This window comes from Falco punctatus (genome assembly GCF_963210335.1).
Source record: "Falco punctatus genome assembly, chromosome: 13".
NCBI classification, from domain to species: domain Eukaryota; kingdom Metazoa; phylum Chordata; class Aves; order Falconiformes; family Falconidae; genus Falco; species Falco punctatus.
The window spans coordinates 18,997,685-19,011,030 of NC_137593.1; the positions used below are offsets into that span (position 1 = coordinate 18,997,685).

General features: G+C 54.0%; 1 protein-coding gene across 1 annotated transcript in view; it reads left to right on the top strand.

Moving 5' to 3' along the window:
- Positions 1 to 7,734: 7,734 nt before the first annotated feature.
- The window catches only part of IRS1 (insulin receptor substrate 1), a 54,723-nt gene continuing 49,111 nt past the window's right edge, over positions 7,735 to 13,346 (top strand). The window contains exon 1 of the mRNA XM_080409928.1: positions 7,735 to 12,537. Within this exon, the coding sequence (XP_080266054.1) occupies positions 8,900 to 12,514 (3,615 nt within the window). The 5' untranslated portion in view covers positions 7,735 to 8,899 and the 3' untranslated portion in view covers positions 12,515 to 12,537. The remainder of the gene's footprint in view (positions 12,538 to 13,346) is intronic.

Below are 13,346 nucleotides of genomic sequence, written 5' to 3' on the forward strand. Positions count from 1 at the left end.
TTACGTGCAGCCCAATCCTGTAATTAACTATTTGCAAATCATGAAGTTTTTGAGATGGACTTATTTTGGTTCTTACTGGCTAGGAATGAAGGTTAGTAGATTGTGCTTCCTGACCAAGAAGAAGCTGAAGCATTTGAATAATAAGTTAAAATTTTAATACATTTAGATTACTAATCCCCATTGTGTGCCACGTGAATTTTCATTAAACTAAGCCCCAAATCTAGTCCTGCAGTCGCCTTCAATTGATGGTCCAATTTTGTTAATGCAAATTTTGAGTCAAATAGTAGCTCACAAGTAACAGTAATTCTTACAGACTGTCAAACTATAGGAGGCTGTGCACAGACTACATTGTGGAGAGCGTGAAGAGTTATTAAAGAACTCTTACAGGATCAAGTGAAATGAATCTTAAAAGCATAAGCAGGTGTGTGCTGCATCATCACAAGGTCCACCTAGGCTGCTATTTGATGACAGAGGTATGTACAAGAGTTAAGACCCGTTAATAGTGGCACTCACCCAGAACACACTCGCAGCTTCTGCAGATCTGTACCTCATGCAGTTCCGGAGCTGGCTGTGGTTCTTTGTATTGCATGGACAGACTTTCCCCAAGTATTTGCACACTGATTTTTCAAGTCTCAGCATCCTGTGGCAATGATTTCACAGGTTCATTGACATTGTCTGAAGAAGTAACTTTGTATTTGTTATAAACCATCTAGTTTTAGTCCACCTCTTTTATCTTTTATGTTGGAACAATTAATGCTTTTTTACCTTCTCCATGCCAGTAATTATATTTCTGGATATCTGTCACAGCCTGCTCAGGTACTCTTCCAGCCTGAAAAATCTTAATCTGCTAGCTCGGTTTGAGCTATCTTTGATATCTTTGATCATTTACTCTTATCTTTTTCCAATTCTTTAATATTGTTTTCAAGATCAGAAAGTAGAATTTTTTCCACAGTAGGCAAGGACAAGGTGCACAATAGTTTATACAGCTAAAAAATTTTGTTCTTTTTTTTTTTTCTCTCCTTTACATAATTCCTAATGTTCTGTTTGTTTTTTGACTGCACAAGAGTATCAAGGTGATGCTTTCAAAGAGCTACCTCTTACAGTTCCAAGAGCTTCTTCAAAAGTAGCCGTAATATACTCAGTGACAGGCTCTGAGTTACTAAAGTCAGAATTGCTTTTTCCTGCATGTGTTTACGCTTATCATTTTATTGCCCAGCATCACATTGTGTCATGAAGCTTTTCTGCAACTCTTTGAACCTTTCATAATTCTTTGCAGAGACGAAGAAAAGTACATTCTGTTTATGATCAGCAGGCCATGATTAAGCTTGATCCTATCACACAAGTGGAAGCTCAAGGAACCCTGAATCACGGCTGGAGCCTGTGAAATGAGTCCATGCCTCCCCAGGTCGATAAAAATCAATAAATTTTGTCTGCTATCACTGGACATAAATCAGGTCCTTAGATAAGCTCAACTGCTAAACTCTTGGGGAAAAAAACAAAACCAACCAAACAGTAATACTTCTTTTTCTCTAGTAATGATCGCTTACTCTTTTGTTCTGTTATCCCGTTTTGAGTCCCCCATTCCTGATTAACACAATTGATAAATCAGTAATGATCAGACACCAGCAGCACATCCTGCTTGAAAGCTGTCAGCCCTAAGACCAGACTGCAGCACAGACCAGCAGCAGCCAGGCAGTCACAGGCAGCTGCCTTTGACCATAAGGAAGGATCTTTGGCTTCATGCTACATGCTTTCCAGGCAGCTTCTGACACGGTGGACCCCAAAGCACACTTCACCTACCTCAGTGGCATGTACTAGGAGCAGATGGGTCAGCACAGCCTGGCTCCATTCACACCTCTCCAGCAGAGCAAGCAGGCAAGGAGCTGATTCGGAAGGCTCTCACCCATGGGGTCCCGTAGGGATCAACACATTTTCTCCTTTTGTTCTGTAATTGCTAAATAGCACTGCAGGCAGTAACACACACATTACCTTCTGCTTTATCTATCATTCATGGTTGAACACTGTGACACCTAAAAGATGAAATAAAGCTGACTCTGAGCAAGACCAAGACTTGCTGCAATCACCAAGTAACCATGGGCAAAACCTTCTATTTGGCTTTTATTTTCATACCTGCGTGGACTTTGCCACAGTGGTAAAAAACAAACCCAAACCCAATGGACTTACAAAACTCCCTTCCTCAGTCAAAAACTGCTTGAGATCATTGCTTTAAGCCATGAACAGACAAAAATTATTATAAATTGGATAAAAGATTCTGTAACTTTCCTTTTGAAATCTATGCTCCAGGCAATTTTGTCTGTGGTGACGGAGACAAAATTAAAACACACACACACACACAAAAAGCCTGTAAAGTATTGAAACCTTTTCTGAACATATTACAAGATGGAAATCTGAAGATAATAGATGCAGAGCTGAAGGTTGATCAGTGTAGTCTGGGAATTATCCAAAAGTATTGCTTAGCTTCCTGTTGGTTTAGTGATACTTCAGTGGGATATCCATATTCCCCAACGGAAAGCATAGGAATGGTGTTTCATCTTTTCTGGCTTCTTTAAACAGAGACATATGAAGGTACATAGGGAGGTAGAAAAAAAAATCATCTGTATGAATTAGTGGTGTGCTTTTTTCAATATGAAAGCTGCTTAATTGATCACTAGAACATAACTTCGATATTTCATATAATTAATGCATGTGCTCTGTCTAAATTCTGATACAAGTAAAACTGTGTGAACTGGGGAATATACTATAGAAACAATGCTAAGAAGTGGGGTATGGAAATGATGACTTAGGCTTTTCTAGTTCTCATTACTGTGATACAGTGGAATACAGCTGCTAACAATCAGATACATTTACTGTTCGTAATGTAATACATTTGAAGATTCTAATTAGTCATTCCGTCTGTGTTCTTGATTTGCCTCAGAGAGATGACAGGAGTCGGGGATGCAAGATCTATTGTTTTGCATTTATTTCCACTGTAATCATGATATTACTACCATTCCTTTAACAGAGAAATTAAACAAGTTGTTTACTTAAGTAATGATTTAACTAGTTTAGTCAGCCGCACTGTTTTTGAAGGAGGAGTTACGCAAGTTTCATCCTTACTGTTGAATGTAGAAAAGTAAATACTACAAATGAGCTTAAGCAAATAAAATATGCAATCAAATCAACCTTGGAACGAGGGCCAGAACATAACTGCTGATGTGATGGGAGGGACAGAGAGCTGGGCTCTTCTCTTTGGTGCCCAGTGTCAGGACGAAAGGCAGCGGGCACAAATTGAAATACAGGGAATTCAGGTTTAATTGTAAGGAAAACCTTTCTGGCTGGCAGGGTGGCCAAACATGAGCAGGCTGCTGAGGGAGGGTGTGAGAATCTCCATCTGTGGAGGTGTTAAAAACCTGACTGGACAAGGACCTGAGCAACTTGCTGTTCTTTACCCTGCTTAAAAGGGAGCAGGGGGCAAGCTAGACAATCTCCAGAGGTCCCTCCCAACCTCACGTATTCTTGTGATTCTGGTTTCTGTCAGTGGCTTGCCCTGCTCACCTTGTTTGGGTACAGCAGGAGTGGGCTGCTACTGGGGAGGTCGCTGCCCACCTGCCTCACTTGCCCCTTGGCACCACGCTCCCCTTCCCTGGCAAACTCATTCTTCCTGCTCCGGGGCAACTTGATTTAAATTCGAAAGAAGTTGAAGAAAATAATGTTCAGAAAATGTTGATTTCCTGACTTGTTATTTTTTCACGAGATTCTGCCCAGAACTGGAGGGGTTTTTACAACTGTTTTAACTGAAGAGTTGGATGTAGGAGATGAGATCAAGTGTTTTTGGAGCAGCTGGGAGTGGGGGTTAGAGTAAGAGACTTGTCAGTCAGTTGGGTCTGGAAGGTGAATTGACAAAGCTGATGAACAGGAGTCATGCTGCTTTTCTTACAGGCTCACAGTGATGTAACCACCACTGGGGAATGTTTCTTTTGGTTTGTGTCCTTGTGAGAGAGATTTTCAGTGGGCCCTAAAAGTCTAGAAGAAAGTAATAACAGGACTAACACCCTTTTAACGGAGCAGGCAGGTACACAGAAAAGTGAGCAAAGTGCATAGAGATGTGTCAGGGTGAGAAAGGTTGGGGGAAAAAAAAGAGTAATAAAAGCAAGTAACAGCAGAGGCAAAGATCAACAGCATATGACAGTCACCTGAAAAAAATGAAAAGTGGCAGGTTTTTTGTACTGTATTAAGGGTGCATATTTAGTTTTAACTCCTAATTTCATTCAAATGTGAAAAAAAAAAAAACCATACAAAAAAACCCACCCCAACCAAATCAAAACCCCACAAGGAGCTAGAAATATAACTTACCCAAACCCACTTCTTTGCAGCTAGCTGAAGGTCTGTATGTGAAAGGTAAAGGTGGCTTCGAGAGAAACTAGTCTTCATTGTAATTTAGAGCAGCACTACATCTTTAATTAATTTTGGATGCTTGCAGTGGCCTTCCTGAGATGCTATTCCATCATTGCAGCATTACCAAAACACAAGTTTTGATTATCTCATGGTGCTCGCCTATTTGCTCTGCCAGGTTCAGTAGTGACGTGATAGGAACTAGTTGTTTCAAGCACTTTATGCCTTGTGGAATTATCCTATGCTAAATTAATCTTCAACCACTTACTAAAGCAGATTTAAAAAATGGGAACTTTGATCCTTATATCTGTTCTATTATACTCCTTTCACTTCTCCACATGAAATACTTATATTGTCTCCAGAAGAATGGTTTGTTTCAGTATGTTCTGAGGTGTGTGATCTGAACATGGGGAACATGAAGGGTACTGCAGAAACTCGATTGTATGGAATTTGGGGTTTGGACACAGGTACTAAAACAGCAACCTCCACTCTGTTCATGTTTATTGAAACTGAGTATCTCGTATAGAGAGAAAGCAATGTAGTATGATAGCCATGGGTATTTATACGGGGAATGAAATGTCTTGTCTTCGTTTTCTGCCAGGATGTTCTAGTATGTGAACCCCTTTGCAATTAATTGCACAGCCTAAATTCTCAATAGCTCACTGTCAAAGCAGGGTGAGTTATCTAAATGGAAAAAGCAAGGGTACATTCTTCTCTTTGGTGCGCGGTGTGCAGAAGTGCAGTACTTCAGATCTTTGGAACCGAACAAGCAAGAAAATGATGCAAACTGTATTGAAAAAATAGAGTTTTCAAATTATGCTGAAAGTATTAGTTATTGCCTGTTGTTTCTGCTGGGCGAAGGACATGGATCTGTACATGGAGTTTGAAAATGCTTCTGGGACATTTACTGAATCTCCTTGAAAACAAGAACAACCAAATCTCATTGTATCTGCAAAATCAGTTGTTTTTTAAAACACATGTTCCCAAGATGAATGCAGCACACTTAAATACACTCTCTGCCCACATACTCTGGACAGAACATGGTATAATTGGAATGAAGCTGTGTTGGGGGACGTTCAGACTGGACATTAGGAAAAGGTTCTTCCCAAGGAAGTGGTCGTGACACCAAGCCTGTTGGAGTTCAGGGAGTGTCTGGACAATGCTCTTAATCATATGGTTTAGTTTTAGGTAGTCCTGTGAGAAGCAAGGAGTTGGACTTGATGATCCTTATGAATTTCTCCAAACTTGAGATATTCTCTGGTTCTAGGACTGTTTCCTGCTATTACCCTCAAATCCATGTTCCTTTGTGCAACACAGTGCAAATCAGGTATGTTATTATTCTCCCATCGAGACATCATTCCACTTGCATGTGGATATCAGTGTGCCACTTGCCAAGGGAAAGAACAGGGCAGAGCAAATACAGGTAGTTATTTAATATTAATAACATTACCTACTAAGTGCAAAAATTTTAATTAAAAATGTGCTACACATCATCAGTTCACAAACATTCATTCCCATGCTTGTGGAGGGACAGGGAGAGGAGGTTTAGGAGCTCTCCTCTTGCCACCTGCTGCCTTTTTAACATGCACAGTGCAACTTGTGTGTATGGTGATGGTGCTGTCTGCTCACAAAACATACCTTGGCCTTAATGACACCCACCATAGCTGATCTTAATATGCCTTGAGGCTGTGATGCTGGCCCATGGGTTGGATGAGCAATTTCCTGTCATTTTACTTGTTGAAGATGGAAGTATGTTTGGTTTGTGGCAAGCTTTTATCTCAAGGTATGTATAATGGATTCATTTTCAATGCAAATACTTGCTTTTCACATGATAAACCACAGTGTGAGGTAGAGGAAAGAATAAGATAGCAGTATAGGTTATTGTAGTGTGGACTTAACTGTCTTCTTATTTTTAGTGTCTTGCCTGTTAGACTTAACTAACTCCTAGGTTACAAATTGCCATCCTGTGTTTGGTGACCACTTGGAAACAAGGCTGTGTTTTATGGTGCGGTCTAGAGGATAAGAGGAGAGGATGCCTTGCCATACTGTGTGTTGTCTTTTCTGGGTTCTTCACGTTCTCCTGCAACTGTTTCTGGGGCATTTTTCACCTTTTGACCAGCTGACTTCTCACCTCAACTGTACCAACACGAGCTCTCTGACAACCACCTTTGTAACGCAGATGCTTTAGAAAAAACCCTCCAACTTATTTGTTCTATGTTAGGGCCTACATAAAACCAGACAGAAGTACCCTTTTGTGTCGTGTTTTAGCCCGAAGCGGGTATGCGAGCAGTGCTGTGGTGCCTGCCCTCGGGCCGGCTGGGGCGCAGGCTGCGCTGCACGGGACCCCCGGAGTCACCTACCGGGAGGCATGGCGCTCGGAGGGGGGGGGGGGGGGGGAAACAAACCAACCCCCCCCAAACCAAATAAACCATACACACAGAAAAAAACCCCAATCCAACCAGAGGCAAACCTACAAGCCGGCCGTCCCTGCCGAAAGCGGATGCACGGGGCCCGCGCCGGGCCGCCCTGGAGGTGGCGCCATTGAGCAACGTACGTTCCCGCTCGGCTGGCGCCGCCGGTTCCCTGCCGGAGGTACGAGTTACGCGTGCGGCGCGTTTCGGGCCCGCATGCAGCGGCTCCCGTTGGATGTTGGGTTTATTGTAGCACGTACCGATTGCGGGGAGCGCAGCCGGCCGCCCCAGCCCGCCCGGGGCTGTCTCTGCTGGGCTTCCCCACACCCCCTCCCCCCGGCGCCCCGCAGCGCCCGGCCTCCCGCTCCGCGCCTGCCCCTCCCGCGGGACCGGCCGCACCGGCAGCGCGGGGTACGCGCCCGTGCGGGCCACGTATCAGCCGGAAGCGGGTCCCGGAGCGAGCCCGGGGAGGGAGACACACACATACACACGCGGGGGGGACGCGCCCGCCCGGCGGCCTGCCGCCGCCCGCCCCGGGAGCCGCCCCGCCGCCGCTCCCCCGCTCCCGCCGCCTCAACCCTGAGGGGCGGCGGTGCCGCGGCCGGACCTGCTCCGCCGTGCGGGGCCAGCGCCGAGGGCTGCGGGCGGGAGGCTGCTCTCCGCCCGGCCGGGCCCACCGCGGCCACAGCCGCCACACTGCAGCGGGTGCCGGCGGCGGTTATAAATAACACGCCGCTGAATGGCGTCTACGCCTCCTTACTACGCGCCGCGCCTCAGCCTGGCCGGGCGCCGCCGCCGCCGTGACGGACAGGCGGCGGCACCAATGGGGGCGCGGCCCCCGGCGGGCGGTGCGGGGTGGCGCGGCGCGGGGCCGGGCCCGGCGGTGGCGGCCCCCGCGGCCGCGCTGAATGAGGGCAGGGAGGGAGGGCGGGGAGCGCCGGGGCGGGCCGCGGGGCCGCGGCGCTGGGCTGGCCGGGAGCCTGGCGGCGGCGGCTCCGGGGATGGTCCACGCACTGGCGCCGTCACGTGTTGTTCTCCTTGGAGTGAGCCTGAGCCGCGGCGGCGGCGGGCGGAGGGGGCTGGACTGGCGAGCGCGGCCCCCGCCGCCTGTTTTGGTGCGGGGCGCCGGGAAACTCCGTGAAGAAGCCGGCGGAGAGGGAGTCGCCGCGGCCGTGCCCGCTCCCCCGCCGGCCTGGGGCACGGGAGGGGGCCGCGCCGCCGGCCGCTGAGGCGCTGCCGACTGGAATGAAGAGGAGGAGGAAGAGAGGATGTTCCTTCGGCACTCGGGCTGCCTCCCCTCCCGCCGCTGCCGGGCTGCGCCGTGTGTGGAGACGGCACTTTCTCTGCCTAACGAGATGGGACTGAATGGGGTCGCCAGCCTCCTCCGCACGCACGAGCGGGAGCAGCAGCAGCAGCCGCCTCGGCGCTGATATTTGGGGAAGGGGGGGGTTGTGTTGCGGACGGCTCTTTTTTTTTCTTTTTTTTCTTTTTTTTTTTTTTTCCTTTTTTTGGGGGGGAGGGGGGAGAGGTGGTGTTGGTGGGGGAAGCAGCGTGTATTTTTGGGTGCAAACCCCGGACTTTGCAAAACAATCTCCGCCCCCAAGAGGATATTTAATCTGCAACAGAAATCGCTACTCGCGGAGGCAAACTTGAGACGGGGAAGGGGTGCCGAGCGGAGGAAGGGGACCCCCGCCCCCCGGCCGGCCCCGCGGAGCCCGAGCCCCCCGAGGGAAGATGCGTTTCTGTTTCCCGGCGGCTGCTCTCGGGACGAGACTTTCGCCTGGACTGATCGGGACTGGACTTTTTAAGGACGCGCTTCCCCATCTAAGGGCGATTTGGGCATAAACAGCGACGCAAACTCTGATTTGGTGCTGGAAGCTGCCTCTGCCACTGAACAGCTGCTCTCACCCTGCTTCTGGCCCTCCCCTGTCCCGTTCTCAAAAGAGGATCCTGAGCTAGTTTGCTTTTTCTGTTTGATTGTTTTTTAATTGTTGTTGCATGAATTTTATTTTAGGTGGTTGTCTTTCCCGGCTGGCTTGGCTGTTTTGGGGTCTTGCGGACTGCTAGCTGCAGTAACAGCTCCACCGCCTCTCATCATGGCTAGCCCCACAGATAATAACGAGGGCTTCTTCTCAGATGTCAGAAAGGTGGGTTACTTGCGCAAACCCAAGAGCATGCATAAACGCTTTTTCGTGCTGAGGGCAGCCAGTGAGTCTGGACCCGCCCGGCTGGAGTATTATGAGAATGAGAAGAAATGGAGGCACAAGTCAGGGGCCCCCAAGCGCTCCATCCCACTAGAAAGCTGCTTCAACATCAACAAACGGGCTGACTCCAAGAACAAGCACCTGGTGGCCCTCTACACCAAGGACGAGCACTTTGCCATTGCAGCTGACAGCGAGCCTGAACAGGAGAGCTGGTACCAAGCGCTGCTGCAATTGCACAACAGGGCCAAGGGCCACCACCACCTCCACCACCATCACCACCACCACCACAGTGACGTCACCTTCGGAGGCAGCAGCGTGGGGCTGGGGGAGGCAGGTGAGGATAGCTATGGTGAGGTAGCCCCTGGCCCAGCTTTTAAGGAAGTTTGGCAAGTAATTCTGAAGCCTAAGGGCCTAGGCCAGACAAAGAACCTGATTGGCATCTACCGCCTGTGCCTGACTAACAAGACCATCAGCTTTGTGAAGCTGAATTCGGATGCGGCTGCTGTGGTGCTGCAGCTGCTCAATATCCGCCGATGTGGTCACTCTGAGAACTTCTTCTTCATCGAGGTGGGGCGCTCGGCTGTCACTGGGCCTGGTGAGTTCTGGATGCAGGTGGACGACTCGGTGGTGGCACAGAACATGCATGAAACCATCCTAGAGGCCATGCGAGCCATGAGCGAGGAATTCCGGCCCCGCAGCAAGAGCCAGTCCTCGTCGAACTGTTCCAACCCCATCTCTGTGCCCCTTCGCAGCAGGCACCATGTCAACAACCCTCCGCCCAGCCAGGTGGGGCTCAGTCGCCGGTCCAGGACCGAGAGCGTCACGGCCACCTCTCCTGCTGGTGGTGGGGGTGGAGGTACGGGTGGCAAACCCAGCTCTTTCCGGGTTCGAGCATCGAGCGACGGGGAAGGCACGATGTCAAGGCCTGCTTCTGTGGATGGTAGCCCAGTTAGTCCCAGTGCCAACCGGACCCACTCGCATAGGCACCGTGGCAACTCCAGGCTCCATCCTCCGCTCAACCACAGCCGGTCCATCCCGATGCCTTCCTCACGCTGCTCTCCTTCGGCCACCAGTCCAGTCAGCCTCTCATCCAGCAGCACTAGCGGCCACGGCTCCACCTCGGATTGCCTGTTTCCACGAAGGTCTAGTGCTTCGGTTTCAGGCTCCCCTAGCGATGGTGGATTTATTTCTTCTGACGAGTATGGTTCCAGCCCGTGTGACTTCCGCAGCTCTTTTCGCAGCGTGACTCCGGATTCGTTGGGGCACACCCCGCCAGCTCGGGGCGATGAGGAGCTCAACTATATCTGCATGGGGGGAAAGGCCATCTCTTCTTGCTGCAGCCTGGCAGCCCCCAATGGCCACTTTGTCCCACGCAGCTGCCACCCGCAGCAGCAGTCCCGCTACCCTGGTACACCGTGCTGTCCTCGAGGCGGTAGCGAGGAGGTTGCCGACTTGGAGAAGGCGTTCAGGAAGCGGACTCACTCAGCAGGCACTTCGCCCACCATCTCCCACCAGAAGACACCCTCGCAGTCTTCGGTGGCCTCCATCGAGGAGTACACGGAGATGTTGCCTTCGTACCCCTGTGGCAGCAGCCGGCTGCCCTCCTACCGGCACTCGGCCTTTGTGCCCACTCACTCCTACCCAGAGGAGTGCCTGGAGATGCACCACCTGGAGGGCGGCCATCATCGGACCAACTCCGCCCCGCACACAGATGATGGCTACATGCCCATGTCGCCTGGCGTAGCCCCCGTGCCCAGCGGTGGGGGGGCCCCCAAGGGCGGCGACTACATGCCCATGAGTCCCAAGAGCGTGTCGGCCCCCCAGCAGATCATCAACCCCGGCAGGGGGGGCCGCCACCCTCCAGCCACGGTGGACTCCAACGGCTACATGATGATGTCTCCCAGCGGCAGCTACTCCCCTGATGGTGGCTCGGCGGGCTATGGCAAGATCTGGACGAACGGTGCCGGCCACCACCCGAAACTCTCCGTGGAGAGCAATGAAGGGAAGCTCCCCTGCGGCGGCAGCGACTACATCAACATGTCCCCGGCCAGCGGCTCCACCACCAGCACCCCGCCAGACTGCTACTTCGGGGGCGCGGGGCAGCCGGGTGTGGAGGAGGCCGCCGCCACCCACCACCACAAACCCATCTACTCCTACTTCTCGCTGCCGCGCTCCTTCAAGCACATGCACCGGCGGGGCGGCGGCGGGCCGGCGGCGGCGGGCGAGGAGGGCAGCCCCCAGCCCCGCATCGCGCTCGGCTCCGGCCGCCTCCTCTACGCCGCCGAGGACTCGTCGTCCTCCACCAGCAGCGACAGCCTGGGCGGCGGCGGCGGCGCGGAGGGCGGCCCCCCGCAGGCGCAGCCCCCGCGCAAGGTGGACACGGCGGTGCAGACCAAGGGCCGCCTGGCGCGACCCACGCGGCTGTCGCTGGGCGGCTCCAAGGCCAGCACCCTGCCGCGGGCCCGGGAGCAGCCGCCGCTCCTCCTGCCGCCGGAGCCCAAGAGTCCCGGCGAGTACGTCAACATCGAGTTCATCGCCGGCGAGAAGCCGGCCTTCCCCGCGGCCGCCCTGGGGCTGGGGTTGCCGCCGCCGCCGGGCGACGAGGCCGCCGAGGAGTACATGAACATGGAGCTGGGGCCGCCGCGGGGCCCCTGCCCGGCCGGCTTCGGCGCGGCGCGGGCGGCCAGCGCGGCCCGGCCCGGCCGAGGCGCGGCCCCCGGCGGCCGGGACTACGTGACGATGCAGCTGGGGGGCGCCGCCGCCGGGGGCTCCTGCCCGGACTGCGCCGACAGCCCTTCCCCCTGCTCGCCCGCCCGCCTGCTCAGCTACGCCGACGTGCGGGCGGGCCGCTCCGCCGCCGAGAAGCCCCCGCCGGCGGCGGCGGTGGCGGCGGCCTCCCCGGAGCTGCCGCGGCCGCCGGCCGAGCTGTCGGCGGCGCCGCCGCGCTCCTCCTCCCTGCTCGGGGGCCCCGGTGCGGGCAGCGCCTTCACCCGCGTCAGCCTGAGCCCCGGCCGCAACCAGAGCGCCAAGGTGATCCGCGCCGACCCGCAGGGCGGCCGCCGGCGGCACAGCTCCGAGACCTTCTCGTCCACGCCGAGCGCTGCCCGCGGGGCGGCGGCGGGCGGCGGCGGGGGGCTCGGGGCGCCCTTCCCCTGCGGCGGCGCGGGGGGCGCCGAGGAGGTGAAGCGCCACAGCTCGGCCTCCTTCGAGAACGTCTGGCTGCGGCCCGCCGCGGAGGAGGCGGCCGGCGCCCCCGCTGCCCGCCGGGAGCCGGGCCCCGCGCCCGCCCTGGAGAACGGGCTCAACTACATCGACCTGGACTTGGTGAAGGACTTCAGCCACCGCCGCCGCCACCACCTGCACCCCGCCGCCGAGGGCGCCGCTCTGCCGGGCGGGAAGCAGCCGCCGCCGCCGAAGCCCCCGGGCCAGCCTCGCGGGAGCGGCCACTCCAGCGACGACCTAAGCGCGTACGCCAGCATCAGCTTCCAGAAGCGGGAGGAGATGTAGGAGCCGGGCGCCCGCCGGGGAAGGTGAGCCGGGGTGTGTGTGTGTGTGGGGGGGTGAGCCGAGGGGCCGTCGGGCCGAGGTTTGTCCCCTCGGACCCCTGCCGGCGCCTCCGGGCAGGCCGCAGCCCCAGCCGCCGGCCGACGTGACGCCCCGGGCTGGGCCCGTAGCGCCTGCTGGCCCCGGTGTCTGCGGGGTGGTTCCGTGGGCAGGCAGGGCCCCGGGAGCGCACGTCCCCGCGGGTGCCCCCGCCGCGGGTGCTTGGGGTGCCCCCCTTCGCGCGGGGGTTCGGTCCTGTGCTTCCGCCTCGCCGCATGTCTCTGATTGTCGGGATTAGGTGTGTGTAGGGGGGAAAAGTGAGCTATAGCGTAGGGCGGGAAACGGGAAACTGCCGTTGGAATCCGAGTTTGTGGCTCATGTGGCCAAGGGTGAGGCAGGCAACCGTGCCAGCTCTTGCTTTGCCACGGGCAAAACAGAGTTAACGGCATCTGCCTCACCGGGCTGCGATGGGTGTAAATTCAGTTTTGTTTAGAAGGTGGTTTGAATCAGAAAAGAGACTTCAGAGCATCTCACCTGTCACTTGTTTCGGCGTGCCTGTATCCTGCATGAGAAACCGGTGGTGTGAACTGTGGCTTTGGCATTGACCGATGTATCAGGTTTTTCCTCAAAACTTTTCATTTTTAATCTGGGAAAAACTTCTGCCAGGCTGCTGCACATTGATTACAGGCGTGTAAGGTGAGCAGGAGTATTGTTACAAGCAGTGTGATGTTTCTGCTGCATGGGAACTTCATGCGGCACATAACCGAAATATTTTGTTGAGAGCTCATGAAGTACA